Consider the following 18,440-nt stretch of genomic DNA (forward strand, 5'->3'; position numbering starts at 1 on the left):
CGTCGTCGCCAACATAAATAATTTGTATGCTTCCTCTTTGGCTTGGCCATGTCTGATTAAATGTCTTTCAAGGAAGGAAACATATATTAGGTATATGCTGTCTGAACGTTTCAAAGATTACAAAGGAAAATGGAAACAAAAAGACACCAACCAGCTGATGTATATTGCAATACGTACTATATTAACCAACACTAACATATGTTTCGGTTTCTTTTTTCTTCTGAATCATTACAAGTTTAATATTACAAAAAAAAAAAAAAAGAAAAATAAAACATGGGGAATATTGGGATTCCCATGGTGATGGGCGATGGGATAAACTATGATGCATTCCAGCTGACACCAACCAGCTTATGTTTGTTCATAAAAAAAAAAAAAAAAGGCACTTCCAATTTTCTTGCCTTGCCCATTACAATCTTATTATTATTATTCATCAAGATTATTTCTTAAGCCATCTACAGTATATATATATATATATATATATATATATAGTGAAAAACGACATGCATGTATATTGGGCCCGGTCAGGTGTTGCATTGGGCCTCAACCTTGTATATTATGTTGTTATTATATTTCTTTAGGTAAAGGTTGTCTCCTGAAAAAGAAGATATTGGAAGCTTAGTCAAGTCATTTCCTAGCGGACTAGCTAGCTTGTTGAACATGCACAATTCAATAGTATCCATTTATGCGTTTAACGGTTCACAACTATAATAATATTCTTCAAAGGATAAGAATACCGAACTACACGTATTAAATACTGAATACATAACCGAACTAGAATTACATAGATGTATGTATGTATGTATTTATTTATTGAAGAATAACTATATAAACAATTAAAGAATTTGTGGATGAGGCTTTGGAACTTGACCTTTTGGTTGGAGTTGGAGGAAGGGCCACCAAGACATTGATACCAGTTTTGTCAACATGATCTGAAAATAGCAAAATTGTGTTCTTCCTATTTTAAATAAGAGGGCAACTGTAACTAGGGCAAACTCATGGCCATGAATACTCCACTCCTTCAAACCCTAACCTCCACAGTTGGAAATCCTTTGTTTTTCTCTCTCCAGTCTATGGCTGATTTTGCATGCTCATCTGTTATTCTCTTTGCTCCTTCTGCTACCATCTCTACTGCCACACTCCAAAGACCGAACAAAACGCGACCACTCGGTGGCTTTTGCCTTTTTCTTTGAGGCCGGAGATGTTCGTTGGACGTTATCCGGAAAATCTTAGTCCTCCTTTGGACACGTCAATTTCTGGAGCCTTGTGGAATAGTGTTGAGTTTGACAAATCGGCTCAGACCAGTCAAATTGTATGTCTTAACAAATTTACAAACTCAATTGCAATTTTTAATAAATTAGTAAATAGAAAAAAAAAATTGACACTAAATTTGAGGATAGGACAATTTTTTGAATCCTTAATTTGTTGTAATATTATGCGAGACAAACCATATTTAATGTTTTTCCTTCATTACCTGCAAGCTGTATTGCTGTTAGTTGCCACATGAACTTTCCAAAGTTGGAGTAAAGATGGAAAAATTGGAATCGCAAAGGATAAGAAAAAAACAGCTTTCCATGTGATAAATTAATAGGGTGGTTTGGATAGTGCTGTTATAGATAATAAAATCAATATTCTTTTTTGTTTTTATAAAAAGATATATATATATCCGTTTATTAATAAAACACATTTTAATTGAGTAAATGTTGTCTAAAACGACTTTTCTTTTCTCTTTTTAGTAAAAGAAAGTAACTCTTCAGTTCCTTATCAATTAGGAAATTAGTAATAACCCTTAATCGAAAATATATAATGTATTAATTGCAAGTATCACCACACCAACCCAAGTAAAAATTATAGAATTAATCACATCTTAGGCGTAAAAAAAACTTTCCTAATCCTTTCTTAAAAGAAAATTGACAAGCAACAAATTCTATCATCTATTATCAAAATTATATTTTTCTAATAAAATTTAAAATGTATTATGAAAGTTTTAGGATTTAATTAATGAAATTATTTACTAATCTCAATGGAACCCAATTTTCAATCGTTTTATATGTCTTTTTTGAGTATTAGAAGAAAAAAGATTTATAGACGGTATTTTTAATCATTTTATATGTTTTTTTAATAGGAAAAGAGAAATCAAACTGAATCTATTATCAGATCGCATATAAATTATGCCTTGGTATGCCATTCATTTCATGTTAGTTGGCTTCCAAAATGAAATTTTATTCAAAACGCTAAAAGATAGCTCAAAGAAAAGAAAAAAAATATCTAGTACAGCTAAATCTTATCTTAGGATGTGGCCTCTGTATTGTTTATGCATAAAATTCATTAATCCATGTATATGTAATAATAGTCTTCAAGTGCAAACCAAACTTGAGTTACATATATATATGTATATGTAATTTAATTAATTTGAAGAATAACTATATAATTAAGAATTTGTGGAAGAGGCTTTCAAACTTGTTCATTTGGTTGGAGGGAAGGGCCACCAAGACATTGACACCATTTTTATCAACAGGATCTGGAAATAGCAAAATAATGTCTTTCCTGTGATAAACAAGAGGGCAACTATACTTAGGGCAACCCCATGGATACTCCACTTCTTCAAACCCTAATCTCCACCATGAAGATACCAAAAACTCTCCATTTGGGAATCCTTTGTTTATCTCTCCCCAGTCTATGGCTGATTTTGCATACTCATCTGTCATTCTCTTTGCTCCTTCTGCTACCATCTCTACCACTCTCCAAAGCGGCCCTTCTTCAAGCTCTTTACACTTTGCACTTGCATAAGCTGTTAAAACCGCATTTCCGGCGTATGAGTCTGGTAATGCAGGCATCACTCTCGGCCTTATATTCACAGCGTAAAGAATTGTCGAAACCCTTTCGAGATTATTATTATCTTCATACGACAAGGCCTTGCACCTCCAAACGTGGGCTGTTACTACGTTGAAGCCTGAAACGCGACCATTCGCATGTCTTTTGCCCTTTTCTTTGAGGCCGGATATGTCCCCAGAGGTCAGCTGGAAAATCTTGAAGTCTAGTGCTTCTTTGGACACGTCAAACACTGCAGCCTTCGATTCTTGGCCTAGTGGAGAATTGTTGAGTTTGAGGAGTTCTGGGTGGGGAAATGTGACGCGTGGCGGAGACCGAGCGGCTAGGAGTTGCCTGTCGTTACACGGGTTGACGGCTAAGGGCTTGTCGGCGGCTACAGCAGCTAGGTTGTCTAAGAAGGTTTTGAAGCTTAATCCATCAAAGGCTGTATGGTTGGTTGATAACCCAATTACAAACCCACCACATCTAAATGATGTCACCTACATATATATGTGCAAATTAAAACAGGAATAAATCCCGAGTAACATAACCATGTGAATAAGAAGAGCTAATTAAATATTTCGCAGAAATGAAGTCAGTAGAGTACCTGGACAATGCATAGTGGTTGATCATCCAGTTTGTCCTGCAGGATATCCATGCCCTTTAGGATTAGCTCTTGAAATGCAGGATTTGGATAAACCAAGTCTCCAAGCTCTTCGAGCCTACGATCACTGGATGCCACCACAAACCCAGCTCCAGCTCCGTTGCAATCAATCTCTAAACGCCCCGTTTGAAGATTCATCTTCAGTCTTCCTGCCAAGAAATCATATGGTACCAATAACTTTTGAAGAGTTCTTTTGAGCTTTTCAGCTACCAAATGAGGAGGAAAATCTTTATGGGAAGCAAAAAAATGAAGGGTTTGGACATTGAAGTTGAGCACTTGGTCTATGTTTGATAAAAAGAGAGATTGTCTTTTACTTTCTTGGGGTGGAAAAACCATACAAGAATCTCGGATTGTAATTTTCAGGTCTTGGAGAAGATCAGAAGGGGACTCTTGGTACATGGCTCCCATTTTTCTAATTTCTATTAGTACAATCTTTTGATTGGATATTTTGTGAGATGATAAGTGTTAGCTATATGTTTGTGTTTCAAGGTTTGTACACTTTATATATATGTGTGCTTGCGATGAATTTTAAATGCAACTTGTTACATATATATATATATATATATATGGAGACATTTTGGAATTTTGAGGATTTGTGGCTGAAAGATAACCAAGCAACTGTGACTGTTTTTGTGTGGAAGATAGTAACTGTTGGTACAGTTGGGTCTTAATCCTTATGTTAGCATATGATGATACTGGCACATGGGTTGATTATATGATTGAAATTTCATTTAAGAAGTGGTTGAGGGGGTTTCAAAGATATAGGCTCATAGCTAGCTTTCTATATACATATTACATATTACAAACTTTCTGCTTGTTGTGGCAAAAATAGTTCTACTTAGTTCTCTCAAAACAAAGCATATTTACTATTTATCTTCATTATCTGCATGCTGTTAGTTGCCTTGTAAGAGTTATAACTAGTTACATGAACTTTCTGAAGTATGGGTTAAAGGGATAAGAAAAGCAGCTTTCATGTGATCATTTAATGGGGTTGTTTGGATTGGGCTACTGGGTAGCTATAGATAATAAAATCAAGTTCTTACATTTTTTTTAATAAAAAAAATATATTCTTCCAATATTAAAGAATAGATGCATAAATTCAATTATTGAGCAGTGCACATAAACTTCTCTTCTTTCTTTCTTTCTTTCTTTATTTGTTTCTTTCTTTCGAGAATAAGAAAGCAACTCCTTAGTTCTCTATCAATTAATAATAACCTTATCGAAACTGTAAAATGTATTCGATAGACTATCACAAAAATCCAAATAGAAAATGAAATAAACCACGTCTCGGGTGTACAAACTTTTCTAATTCTTTCTTAAAGAAAATTGACGAGCAACAAATTCTATCCTATATTATCAAGATTATTATCTTTTTCTAGTAAAATTAATTATCAGCGGTTAATCCATATATGCAGTGCAAAATTTCTGCACATCAAGATCAATTTTCTGTCCACAGCCAAAGCAAGGGTGCTGCTTTAATTAGCTCCACTTGACATTAACTTGCACAGAAGTTTTAGGTCTTATTCTATAATTAGGGAAACTTGTCATTTCACATGTTAGTTGGCTTCCAAAACGGAATTCCATCTAAAAGGCTAAAAAGCTAGCTCAAAGAAAAGAAAGCAATAGGAACAAGGAGCTAGGACAACCCAATTCAACTCTTATCTTAGATAGGCAGCTAGTTCTCCAATTCCATATACATGTACATAAATATCACAACCATATTACCAATTTTATACGTAGTTCAGGGAAGAAAAATACGTACGTCCTATGATTTAGGGTTACTACTTACTTCAGAGTTGGTCACTTGCAAGAAAATTTTAGGGTTGCAGGTTTGGTATCCTCATAATGGTCTTGAAAAACCATGTATAAGCACTCTTTGACTTGGTATGCTTATAGTATTAGGGATCATCACATGCATGTACAGTTCTTCATATTTGCCAATCTGATCATAGATATTTGTGATTATACTATTTATTCGAGGGAAAGAAAATGAATACTACTTGATGGGTTGGAGATACATAAATTTTGATATAAGAGGTTGGAGAGGGCACATAAATTTCTGAAATTAAATTGTAATCATGCATAAGAGGAAGGGCAATCAGTGGTAATTAGTTTGAGGACATTGATGAGTCGTAAAAGTTAGGTTCAAGTCCAATCATATTACTTTTCTCATTGAATTGACGGTTTAAGATTGCACAGAGGATCAAAATAGAATCTAAGCCGATAAATAAAGTTCTGATTACATTTCCATTCAATTAATTTTGGTCGATTTGGTTCGATTTTGTTTAGAATGTGTATGTAATATTAGTACAGCTCTGAATTATAGAGACATACATGAGTTGATGGTGAAAGATAGAAAGCCAGCTAAATTTTTTGGTGTTTAATGCATACAGTTTATCCATCAACTTCACGACAACTGATAGATTTGCAGATTTCCACTTTGATGAAAGAGAAACGTTTCTTCTTGTAGTACTTTTAATTAGCTGTTGACTTCCACCGAAGAATTTGCTTTGGTACATTAAATGACATTCAGATATTGTTCTGCAACTTGCTCAACAAAATTTTCCTTCCTTACAATTATTGTTCTTCTTCTCCTTGCAATAACTCGTTTCAGTGTATGTAGCCACATAATTCTCTTTTAAGTGAAGGGGTGAAAGAATGTAACGTTACCTTGTCTAAAGGGCATAATGTGTTCCTGCCTTGATTGGTTTAGACAAAATTTTGAGTTGATCTTTCAAACCAAATTGGTCAAGTTAATTCTAAATAATTCAATTACCAAAATACTTGTTTTCTTAGTATTCCTTACCAGGTTTTGCTTCATAGTGCAAGCTATATAGCTCATAGAAACATCAATTTGACTGCATCGACAAGCAGAAAAACCAATAATATCCAATTACACGCAACCATATCATTAAGAAAGTTACAAATGTAAATGAATTCTATTTCCAATCAACCAGGTTCTCTGCTATTTCCTATCCAACAACATAAAAAATATATCAAATGAACAAATAAAAATTTTACTGCTTTCCTACTAATGCTCTTTCCAATGTCAGCCAAAACCATTATAACTCTCCCACATATTAACATTTACAGGCATGCATATACACTGATTACTTCAATCCATTTTGCTTACACTGCAATGAGCTTCTTCATCAAGTTTGCAGGATCTGTGCTTCCCACATAGATTGGAATCGATTATTGCAAAGTCTGTATTATGTACCCCTGAACACCTGGAAAACAAAAACAAAAAAAATTCCTTCACTCCAGAAACGAAGCCTAAAATGGGGGCTCATGAAATAATCTATCCATTACATACATGCTCCAGGCTGATTAATTAGGAGGAGAATTTCATGTTCAAGCTGATTAGATGGAGCATTTCTCTTATCATTCATCAATAACCATTTGAGATTTTTTTTTTTTTTTTTCTGGCAAATTTATCAGACGCAAAACATGATTTTTAGACTTAAAGGTATAGCATCACAAATCTAAGCCCTTGGGTTGGGCCACTTAGTTACTTGTAAATGGATAATAGCCCTATTTGCATAATATTAAAAATAAGCCTAAGTAGTGAAGCCATACCATTCAGTTGACATGTCAACACTTGTGGCACAATTTTATAACATAAAACATCAATATTTCTGTCAAAATTACAACCACAAAAGACAATATGCAGAATAGATGAGATGCACTTATGTCAATTATATAAATCTAATTACAACGGTCAGGATTGAGGTTGGGTTGAGTTTCATACATAATCTACTACATTCTACTTGTAAGAGGTAAAGTAGGAGGGCAGCACTTGCTAATTGGTCCACTTATGGCAAAACTTTCAGTTTTCTTTGATGTAATTGGATTTTAATCTATTTAGATTACTTGAAAGACCTGAAACAAATTGAAGATTCTACAGACATAATCATATCAAACAGTGAAAGGCCAATTGGAACCACTTTTTTATATCACTTAGCTTTGACAACAGCATTATTAGAGCAAATCTCAAGGACCAATACATTGTTGTTTTCAACAATAACATGCAATGAAAAAAAAGGAAGAGATTTGTAATATGAGTATCATAAATCAATTTTGATATACAAGAACACAGCAATGATATAAAAAATGAAGTACCTCATATCCTCAATATGCACAAAAATGTTGTTATTTCAATGCACAAGTCCAACATCCAAAGCTCTTCCCATCACGCTATTACATCTTGTCAGCTCCACCAACAGCTTACAAAAATATACATCATGATTCATTGAACATTTATGAGCCTCATGAAGTTTTATTCTCAATTTGAACTTTTGCAACATTTTCTTTCTGGGAAGCTCTCCTTTTGCTCTGGATTTGGTGGACGAATTCTCTGACTATGACATGAAATTTGGGAGCAATCTTACTCGGTGAAGAGACATTAAGACCTGCCTTTCTCAATGCACGTGCTACATATGTTTCAGCCTTTTGAAAATGTGGGGGACAGAGGGCAGGGACAGTTGAACTGAGAATTGGCTTCCCACAGACGACAGGTCTTCCCTGGGCACTGCAAATCCAAGTGTAATCAGAAGTCAGAACACTAAATATATATATATATTTTTTTTTTCGGGTTGGGGGGTTGGATGAGTAAAGCACTAAAGCAAAAACAAGTTCCACTTGGGAAAATATGAGAACAAGTCTCAACTGATAATAACATAACTCCCCTAGTGACAAGTTATCTGAAGGTCCCAGTAGCATCTAAAAGCTGTGAAATAAAATTTGTAAGAATGAGTACTCATACTACTTTATACACATACAAGTTATGTAAAAGAAAGCACATTCTTCAAGGACCTAGTAGAACATAAAGCAGCATTATGCATGAAGAACCGTAGACCGCTAGAATAAACGCATGAGAAAAGGTATGGCAAATTGCAAATACCTTGCCAAGTAAAAGAACCATACAAGTCGTCTGCCACTCTTCAATCTAGAAGGTTAAAATAAGAATTTGGAATTGAAAGTTATGACTTATGAGTCAAGCACCAATGGTTTATTGAGCTTAATTGACTAAATGTCCTAAATTCAGAATCTTGACACACATTGGATATGCTTTATTGTTTTATATTATCTCAATTAGCATCACATTCATGAAGAGCATCACCATACTGAGCTCCATATAACAACTGTACAGAAGTTGGAACAGATTTAAATTTCAGCTGTTCAGCAGCAGCTTACAATTTATAACTACAAACAAAGTTGATTAATGGCTGAACCATCATTCAAAGCTGCCCAAGTGATGATGAAAGTCCATGTGATGGATTCGACAGTCCACATCATAAGTTTCAGGCCAAAAACTCTAATATTCCATTAGATAGGAGAAAATGGGAAGAAGATCACAAGAAAAGTTCAATTCAAAAAATTGAAAAATTCAGAGTGAAACATTCTGCTTGTTTATCAGCTGAGAAAAATCAAAAGGTAAAACAAAACCAAAGATCTAGAACTTTTTAAACATAAATTACCAGATTCAAACTATTAAATTGGGTAACAATAGCATCCATAAAAAATCTCATGAGCGGTTCGCACTACGAAAGGTTCACGTTTCCAAACTTCTATTGCTTGAATCTGTGAATCAAACTAAATAGAAGCACTACAAACAACTGAAAACAACCTTTGGATGAGGAATAACACCAATAGGTTTAGCCTCAGACACAAGACGAAGGCTCAAAAAGTCACATGTGAAGCAACAAGGGCCAATATTACATGCGAGAAAAAGAAAATTCAATAACAAAACATCATTGAAAGTTGCAAGAAGAAATTGCAGTAACGTTTTCAACCAAGGAAAATCATAAAATCACCACATGAACCGAAGTATGTATATTAATATGAAAATATAAACAAAATCAACATAATTAACCAAGCAACAGTCCCAAACCAATGCCAAGACAAATATTTCCATACAACAAAATCAGGCAACCATAAGAAGTAAGAACTAATTGCTGAAATAGAATGCAAAATGTGTCAAGAATTACAGCAAATAAGGAGTTGCAAAAACGCACATAATCATATGCAAAACTTCAAAAGAATAAGGAGACTTAAACGAAAGCAAACCTTTTAACGACAAAGGTGCAGCCTTTATACAGCTTCTGTTTGGAATCCAAAAGTATATGCAAGTGACAAAACCTCGTCAACGCCATCGGTGTCGCCTTGCACCCGCCCACCGCACACTTCCTTAGCCCCTGACCCTCGTCGTCCTGGCTCTCGTCCCCCTTAAACCCTAATTTGCCATTCGATTCTCCAACTCCGTTTCCCAAATTCTCTTTACTATCGTCTCTCTTTCTCTTCTTGTCGTCTTCTTTAAAAGGGCTCTTTCCATATTTCCAGTAATACTCCTTGTATTTGGTTTTGAGCTCTTCCATTAGTGCCCAGTAATGCGTTCTGTAGATCTTAGAGAGTTGTTTGATTCGGCGAGATCGGCGAGTCACGACTTCCTCATGAGTTAGGTGAGAGGAGGATGAGAGGACGGAATCGACGGCTGAGCCATCTATGGTCATGGGCTCGGGTTGAGGTGGTGGAGGAGCGTTCGCCATGGTTAGGTGAGCAAAGATCGAGCGAATTGGAGCTGTAAGACACGTAATCCAAACTGAGTCGGTGAAGGTTTCTTGCCGTTAAATGTGATGCAGTTGACCGGAGATTTTAATTGTTTGGGCCTGGGCTCCAGTCCAGCCCAATCTCGTCTGGATCTCAAAAAGCATAAGCAATCCGGTTCGGCTCTTCGGTTGGATTTTTCATTTTGGTAAACAAAAAAACCGAAAAATCCACTGCTCGCAGCTACAAACCACAGCATTTATTTATTTATTTTTCAAATTCTGAACGGAATGGAATTCTTGCTCTTTCCTCTTACTGCCAAACGACAGGTAATATTTTCCCTACGAAAGGAAAATTTTTTCTGGTGTTGATGAATGTCAGTTTCAATTTTCAAAGTGACCTTTTCTCCAAACTTCAATATGCTTTGGTATAGTAATCCTAATTAAAAATACTCCAGAAAGTCAAAATCTTGCATTTATTAAGAGCGGAGCAAACAGCTTTTATGCAACAATGAGGAGGGTGAAGTGGAACGAAATAGGAAACAGCTGCTGTGTTCTTTAACCAAAACATCTTTTTCTCAAAAATTAAGTTACTTGAAGAAATGGGAAAGAGGAAGCGTTGTGATAAAGTAATTACTATCGATTCTGATTCTCCTTCAGCTTCAGGTGAACCCATTCTAAACCCTCTCTATGTCTTTCTTTCTTTCTTTCTTTTGATTTTTATGTTTTTTTTTATCTGATGTAATTTTCAATTTATGTTATTAAAGATGTAATGTTATCAGTGATTTTTCTTTTTTGTTGTTGTTTTTGGGATTGAAATTTGTACGTACGCTGATCTGGTTAACACGAAAACCTAACTGGAAATGACAAACCCATTTTAGGAGAAGTATCGATTTGTCTCTATTATTACAAGTTAGAACTCGAAAAATGAGTAAATGCAGCTAAAAAAACAAAAACCTTTTATTTTTCTATAGTTTTGAAGTTTTCTGCACCCTTGATTTCTGTTAAAGTTTAAAGTTAAACCTTCAAATCTAGATTTCCACGGGGACAGTGTTCGAAAGTGTTTTTTGACGTTATTGTTCTTTTCTTGGGGAACTTCTAGCGATTTTAAGTGATAATAAAATCTTTTTCTTCCAACATCAAATGGTCTCTTGGTTTTGGGTCTCCAATAATGCTGGAAGGCTCATTTTGAGGTTTTTATGCACAATTATCTTTACACTCACCCCTTTACCTTGAAACTGATCAAGTCTATTAAAAAATTTTATGTGAACAATGAATAAGTTGGTTGATGAATGATTTTACTATGCTCTTATAGAGGACCCTGGAGATAAGCCTCCCAAACAGCATGCTCGAAGAAGTAGGATTACTGAAATACAGGGTGAAGAGATAGAAGGGACTACATTACAGTCTCCTGATTCTGAAGAAGTAAAAACCACTCCTCAGGGTCAAAAGTTGACAAAGAGATTGAAAGGCAAGAATGCTGCCTCTAAATCCACAAAAAAGCTGGACTCTCTAACATTTGACATCCACTTCAAGTAAGTCATTGTCTTCTCCATGATACTGAAGTTGGTTCCTCCACACCCAATCTCCCCTGCTTCTTTTTTAAAACTTCATTAACTGCTCAAAATATCTCTATAATTTGTAGAAATATGTGGAGGAGCTTCCCGGAAGATAAGAAGAAGATAATTACATACTTTGACAGCCTATGGTTTGCCATTTACATGAAGAAATCCTCAAGAGAAAATATGCTGACTTGGATCAAGGATAAGGACATTTTTTCAAAGAAATACGTTCTAGTTCCTATTGTTTGCTGGTAGCTTCTCCATTTTGTTTGACCACTTGACATCTTTCTTCATGTTATTGCATAAGATTTTAATGTTTGAGATGTTGTCCCTTTAGGGGTCATTGGAGTCTTTTGATCTTCTGTGGCTTTGGTGAGAGATTGCAATCAGAAAATGAACTTCCATGTATGTTATTGCTGGATTCACTTCAGATGGCAGGCCCCAGGCGTCTTGAACCAGCAATAAGAAAGTATGTCTTTCATTCGCACTAATTGAATTTTGGTTCAGATATCTTTGTTAAAATTGAGTATTAAAATCATTCTCTATCTCCAGGTTTGTGTTGGACATTTACAGATCAGGAGGCAGGCCTGAAAGCAAGCAGTCAATTTCCCGGATCCCATTACTGGTGCCTAAGGTGAGTACAACTCTAGATATTGGAGACTTCCTAGACATAGTCCCTTAATTTTTTTACTTATGCCTTTTGAATTCTAATATTACAGGTGCCACAACAGAGAGATGGTGAAGAGTGTGGCAACTATGTTCTGTATTTCATAAATTTGTTTGTGGAACAAGTTCCAGTTGAGGACTTTAGTGTGAAGAAGTACCCTTACTTTGTGTGTTTTCCTTTCCTATCGTGTTTGTTTGATGAAGCGTGATCATGTATTTAGTATTAAATGAATGTTACTCTGTTTAAATTGCAGATGACAGATGAGTGGTTCAATCTTGAAGAATTCCAGGAATTCAGTGAGAAACTCAATGCCCCTGAAAAGTGATATTCTTACTTCTGTAAAACTCAATTGATAGAGAAAGTTATTGATGTTAAAAATGGGAAGATTTGATTTTGCTGTCAGTTATAGTTAAATCTGGGGGTATAGGTTGTGGAAAAATATTGCTTTCTTTTTCTTTTTCAGGTCCCCTAACAAATTGTGGTAGGATTTATGTTTGTGTAAAAATATCATGAAGATCAAATGGAAGAAATGAAAGTACAAATTGCTCCCTACTGGTTCTGAGGTGCAGTTGAGATTGTATGGTCACTAATTATCATAGCTCATGCTTCATGAAAGTCAGTATATTTAGTGGATTGGCCCGCAATGGAATATTCATCCCATCCCTTATTTTTCACAACAGAGAAAGTTTGTGTGTTCTTACTGTTAGAAAGAAAACAAAACTATGTTTACCAGCCCAAATGGTTGTAAGTTACCAACTTCCAAGAAAATTCAAAGGGATCAAATTTTCACCAATTAGAGCACAAAGCACACAATTCAAAAATGATAAAGAAAAGAAAACAAGAGAAAAAATAAGTTGAAGTGGATTATGAAGAACATCCACCCGTCCACACAAACGGCCACATCAGGACAACCCACATTGACCCACAGGACAGACACAGCTCTAACGGCCTCAAAGGCTCAAACTAACCACCACTTCACAAAGCAAACCCAGAGGAAAAAAAGAAAATTAATATTAAAAAAGAAAAAGGAAAATTCACAACCAACAGAGAGAGAGAGAGAGATGCTAGGCAGAACAGCTGTAGCCTCTTCCTCTGTTTCAGTGCCTGTTGTATCTCATATTATCCCTAAATTCTTGGGGCTTAAGAGGCTCTCGTACAATTGTTTCTCTACTGCAAACAGTAAATGGAACCAGAATTTTAAGTTATATAGCAGAAAGAGTAGCACTGCTTTGAGAATGGAGACCAGAGCAACAGCTCAGCCTTTGAAGAACGCTGATGAGCTTATTGACTCTGTCGAGACCTTCATATTCGATTGTGATGGTCAGAATCCTTCTTTTCCCTTTTCTTCTAAAAACATTAACCTTTATTTTGTTTTGTTTAATGGGTCATTGATAAGGGGATGAATTATTTTGCAGGCGTTATATGGAAAGGAGATAAATTGATAGATGGAGTCCCTCAAACTCTTGATATGCTTCGTTCGAGGGTTTGTTTATTTCATTTTTCAGTTTTCATTTTTTTTAAATATTATTATTAATATTCTTTATGTCAAAAGATGATGACGTCCCAAAAAGCAAATTTATTAATTTGATTGATAAAAATTTAAATGTTTGGAGACAAATGGTATTTTTCTTTTTTTTTTATTTATTTTAATTTTCATTGTTGAACCTTACATTTTCTGTCCAGGGCAAGAGATTAGTTTTTGTTACTAACAACTCGACAAAGTCTAGGAAACAATATGGTAAGAAGTTTGAGACTCTTGGTCTAAACGTCAGTGAGGTTAGTTCTAAACACGGTTTTTATCTTCCCGTGTTTCTGTTTCTACAGTTTTATAAGTTGATGGCTTTTAAATTTTAATGGAATCTGAAATTGCACTCAAACTGTTGTAGGAGGAAATTTTTGCCTCCTCTTTTGCAGCTGCTGCTTACTTGAAATCCATCGATTTCCCAACAGATAAAAAGGTAAGCAGCGACCTTTACACAAAGCAATTTGTCCTTTTCTTCGTGATGGTATAGGGTGCAGCTTGTGGAAGGACTGATAAATGGGCATGAGTTTAGGTTTATGTCATTGGTGAGGATGGCATCTTGAAGGAGCTTGAGCTTGCTGGATTTCAGTACCTTGGTGGGCCAGTACGTATGAGTTCCAACTACAAATTTTATATAACAATCACACATTGCCAAGATTAAGGCCAAAATTTTACCATTTCTAATGCGTTTTTTGAGTTATGATTATGTCTTTTTTCAGTCAATGTAGTTTTGTTAATGCATAACTTTTTCTCTCTGTGATTTTCTTACATTTATGCAGGAAGATGGTGAGAAAAAGATAGAACTGAAGCCTGGGTTTCTAATGGAGCACGATAAGGATGTAAAACTTCTTTGCTTTTTTTTATTTTTTTTCTGTTTGTTAAAGATTTTTTGTGGGATTTTTTTAGGGCTTTCCAGAACTCAAAAAGGATTAATCCTCTTTGGTTTCTGCATGGTGCATTCTATCTTTTCAATACTAGAAATTGAAGTAGCAAAAGGTAGCTTCTTTTTCCCAAGTTTTATGTACTCCTGAAAGGAAGTTTCTCGGTGGATATTTAGGTTGGGGCCGTGGTGGTTGGATTTGATCGATACTTCAACTACTACAAAGTCCAGTAAGTTGATTGACCTGTTAGCACACAAGTGCATCAAAGGCATACAAACATCAAGCAGCAAATGCACAAAAAAAGAATAGTGTTTGTTTTTTCTGTTTGCAAGTGTACATTTATGAAGGCATCCTTTTTTCTTTTTTGTTTCTATCTATCAAAATCATCAATCTTTGCTTGTGTGTGTGGAAGGTATGGGACTCTCTGTGTAAGGGAAAATCCCGGGTGTCTCTTCATTGCTACAAACCGTGATGCTGTTACTCATCTCACAGATGCTCAGGAATGGGCAGGTTTGAATCTCTTCTGCCTATCTAACCCTTTATGTCTTAGCATTTTCTTCCTCTCATATGAAGAGCATTTTGGATCTTTGAATAAAGAGAAGGAGGGCAAGCGCAAGCATTTTGATGAATTATGCATATACAGAGTGTTGTGGCGTTAGCAGACTTATAGTGTCTTGGACTTCTATCTGTGGCAATGAGGAAAATTGAATTCTGAAATGATGAGATGTAATGCTTTGTGGATAGGGAATGCGCTATGTACAATTGTATTATGGTTTCACATTTTTCTCTGTAATTGACTCTCAGGATGGTGTTCCCATTCTTGGGATTATGGTTGAAACTGAACTTGCATTGCATTAGTCAGAAGCTATTCTGGAAAGTGGAAACTGACATAATGAAAGTCCTTTTCTTGTTCTTCATAAAACCAACACTCATTCTGATTAAATTCATTCCAACACATGTTAATTCATTTCCTCTACAAGTTCTTTCTCAATTGTTTATCATGTGTGCTTAATTTCAGGTGGTGGTTCCATGGTTGGTGCTATTGCTGGATCAACTCAGCGTGAACCCCTTGTTGTTGGAAAACCCTCAACTTTTATGATGGACTACTTAGCAAACAAGTATGGTTTCAAAATGCTTTTTCATGTTTCATACTTTATTTCCTCCTGCTATATTTTGTTTCTGTTTTGAGACTTCTTAAGATCTGTCTCAAAGAAAAGATATTAAATTTCAACTCTATATATTGCTTTATTTGTTTAGTCGTGGTTATTTTTAAGGTTGACCCTTCAGTGTAACTATAATAATAAAAATGGCTGATGTCTCCATTAACGTTAGGTGTTGATGGTTACCTTGTGCGCTGATGTAATAAAATCTAAAACATTTTTGTGAAAGAGAATACAACAGAAATTGCCAGATATATTTGTCTCATTGAATAGTCAATCCTCATACTGTTTTCATCGATTTGATCAATTACAGATTCGGGATTCTCAAGTCACAGATATGCATGGTTGGGGACAGATTGGATACTGATATTCTGTTCGGACAGAATGGTGGTTGCAAAACTCTTCTTGTTCTCTCAGGTTAGCAGTCACTGAATACCTCCCTTAAAATTCATGTTAAGCCTGTAATGTCATCTAATTGAGGCTCTTCTTCTGGATAGGTGTGACTACCTTGTCAATGCTTCAGAGCCCCAAGAACACCATCCAACCAGATTTCTACACAAACAAAATTTCCGATTTTCTTTCTCTTAAAGCTGCAGCTGTATGAGAATTTACGAACCTTGTACACTGTCATTTCACCAATTATAATTTCAGATGTACGTCTCTGCGAATTTCTCCAGGAAATATGGGTAAAAAAAGAAGAGGTTTCACACTTTGTGGTGGCTCTTATTTATATGGTTGCTTGTTTTCTACCTAAAATTTGTCTTAGCAAGTTTGATGCCTGTTTCTGATTTTTGGTAGATAGAGGTGGGAAATGTTAGATTGATAGCTATCATCCATGTAGAGAGCAACCAAAATAGACATGAGAGCAGTTATTAAAAATACTTGTGAATTGTCCTAATTCCTAAAGAGCAGCAAGTAAATCCTTCAACTTTGATGTCATTATCTTGCCCTCTCCCAGCACCAAATGCCATTTTAATATTTTAGCCTGACCGACATTTAGTGGACTCTTCTTGCAAAGGGAAGGGTTAAAAGTGTAGAGATAATTTACTCGAAATGGTAAACTGCTTGGTGAACTGAATGGTCAAATCAAAATTTATTATATGTATCTTATCTTCTTATTTCTGGTGGTACCCTAAACTTTAGCTCGATTCTCTTTGTAACCCCTCAATTTTGCGAGATTCAATTATGACTATGCTTTTTCACATTTGAGTAATAATTATGTGCTTCACTAAAATAAAATAACTTTGCGGGATTCAATCATAATCCTGTATGGTCAAATTTAAGCATTAGACCGCTTATTTTTGCATATAAAATCCTGATGTACAGGGGTGGTTTGCATCGAAACAAAAAACTATGATAAAAAAGAAGATCAAACTAACAAAATTTGAAATCGAACTAGCTAAAATTAGATAGTTTTAGATCGAGTAAAAGAAAAAAAAAAAAAAAAGGGTTTGAATAGCTATGCTAGGATTAACTAAACTACTTAGCTCGAATCATATCTATCTCAATGCATGTGACTAAATGGTATAATAACGATCCAAGCCAAATTAAATCAGTTTGGTTAGATTTGAATTTAGTTGTTTGGTTAGATTTGATTTTAGTTATTCCAAACAAATTAGCTATGTTGGTTTAAAAATAAATTTTATTAATTATATACGATAATAAATCAAAGGGCAGATTGGTGTCTTGATCGGACGTAAGCTCTCCTTTCTTTCATCATAAGGCATGGTTTCTCACCACCTAATGATGATCAAATCACGATCATAGGGTAGCCCGGTTCTAATTCCATATGTAGATTAAATATGAAATCAAGACTCCAAAACTTTTTTAGTTCCAGATGATGGGATTGATTGAGCTGGCATTCATGTTGAGCCGGCATCCATGCTAATTCAATATGGGCATGTTTGACCAGATTCTCCTACGACTATTACTTGAACGAGTCAATTAGAGACTCCTAAAATCAAATGGTTTTATGTATTCAAATTGGTTGGTAATCAAATTTTTAAAACAATTATCAGAATCTCGCTGAAACGAGTCAATTTAGTTTAATTCGATATTAAAAACCGCGAATTGGTTATCTCTAGCTAGAACCAAAATTTATCGAAACTAGACAAGTCTATTCAAGGCTAATTTGGATTCTTAATCCTATGAGACTATAATTCCGAACCGTGGCTTCAGTTAAAAAAAAGAAAAAAATGAAAGAACCAAAATTTCAGCTAAACATTTGCGTGGATTGGCTCTCGAAGTTTGCAGCCATGTTTCCTTTGGGGTGTATATCTTAGCTCCTTCTTCGTAGCTTATTCCTTTGCTTAATAATGAAGCAGCTAGCGTGGCTTATATCTGTTAATTTCTTATTTTCTTCTTCTTGATTAAAAAAAAAAAATGAAGCGATAATTGCAATAATAATATTTTTGTTCACTAGATAAATAGAAACTGCAATGTTAAAGAGACAAGAAAATTAGGTGAAAAATATACCATGATAATAGAGATACTAATTATGTAGAAATTAATTCCATTTCATAATTCATATGAAATATGGATTTTTCTTAATTTTCATATAAAAAATTGAGATTTTTAATCGGCTAAAATATAATTATGAGTTCAAAACTTCCTACTCCTCGTATTTTCTAG

At 35.0% G+C, this 18,440-nt stretch overlaps 4 protein-coding genes across 6 annotated transcripts; 2 read left to right on the top strand and 2 right to left on the bottom strand.

Annotated features, from left to right (window-relative positions):
• Positions 1–2,305: 2,305 nt before the first annotated feature.
• On the bottom strand, positions 2,306–4,008 carry GLC (HXXXD-type acyl-transferase family protein). The gene is made up of 2 exons (XM_012230430.3): positions 3,416–4,008; positions 2,306–3,308 (listed from the first exon to the last, which is right to left on the bottom strand). Exons 1-2 carry the CDS (start codon positions 3,878–3,880, stop codon positions 2,421–2,423), a joined length of 1,353 nt encoding a protein of 450 aa, XP_012085820.1. The 5' UTR covers positions 3,881–4,008; the 3' UTR covers positions 2,306–2,420.
• A 2,341-nt stretch (positions 4,009–6,349) lies between these two features.
• On the bottom strand, positions 6,350–10,088 carry LOC105644919 (uncharacterized). The gene is made up of 3 exons (XM_012230429.4): positions 9,542–10,088; positions 7,595–8,003; positions 6,350–6,702 (listed from the first exon to the last, which is right to left on the bottom strand). The coding sequence occupies exons 1-2, from the start codon at positions 10,018–10,020 to the stop codon at positions 7,742–7,744; spliced, it is 741 nt and encodes a 246-aa protein (XP_012085819.1). The 5' UTR covers positions 10,021–10,088; the 3' UTR covers positions 6,350–6,702; positions 7,595–7,741.
• Positions 10,089–10,220: 132 nt separating this feature from the next.
• LOC105644918 (putative ubiquitin-like-specific protease 2A) lies at positions 10,221–12,798 on the top strand. 3 transcript variants are annotated; one of them, XM_089718668.1, is made up of 8 exons: positions 10,221–10,347; positions 10,476–10,683; positions 11,333–11,552; positions 11,663–11,830; positions 11,917–12,048; positions 12,132–12,213; positions 12,299–12,412; positions 12,500–12,798. In XM_089718668.1, the coding sequence occupies exons 2-8, from the start codon at positions 10,620–10,622 to the stop codon at positions 12,569–12,571; spliced, it is 852 nt and encodes a 283-aa protein (XP_089574794.1). In that variant the 5' UTR covers positions 10,221–10,347; positions 10,476–10,619; the 3' UTR covers positions 12,572–12,798. The 3 variants fall into 3 exon arrangements, with proteins under 3 accessions (XP_089574794.1, XP_089574795.1, XP_012085816.1); XM_089718669.1 differs by having other exon boundaries at positions 10,288–10,683; positions 12,299–12,399; XM_012230426.4 differs by having other exon boundaries at positions 10,289–10,683.
• A 364-nt stretch (positions 12,799–13,162) lies between these two features.
• LOC105644917 (phosphoglycolate phosphatase 1A, chloroplastic) lies at positions 13,163–16,518 on the top strand. The gene is made up of 11 exons (XM_012230425.4): positions 13,163–13,566; positions 13,662–13,729; positions 13,930–14,022; positions 14,133–14,204; positions 14,301–14,372; positions 14,548–14,607; positions 14,826–14,878; positions 15,062–15,159; positions 15,668–15,767; positions 16,123–16,226; positions 16,307–16,518. Exons 1-11 carry the CDS (start codon positions 13,308–13,310, stop codon positions 16,411–16,413), a joined length of 1,086 nt encoding a protein of 361 aa, XP_012085815.2. The 5' UTR covers positions 13,163–13,307; the 3' UTR covers positions 16,414–16,518.
• The last annotated feature ends 1,922 nt before the right edge of the window (positions 16,519–18,440 follow it).

Source organism: Jatropha curcas, chromosome 3 (assembly GCF_041381405.1).
Source record: "Jatropha curcas cultivar XTBG-Jc1 chromosome 3, XTBG_Jcur_1.0, whole genome shotgun sequence".
In the NCBI taxonomy this organism is placed as follows: Eukaryota; Viridiplantae; Streptophyta; class Magnoliopsida; order Malpighiales; family Euphorbiaceae; genus Jatropha; species Jatropha curcas.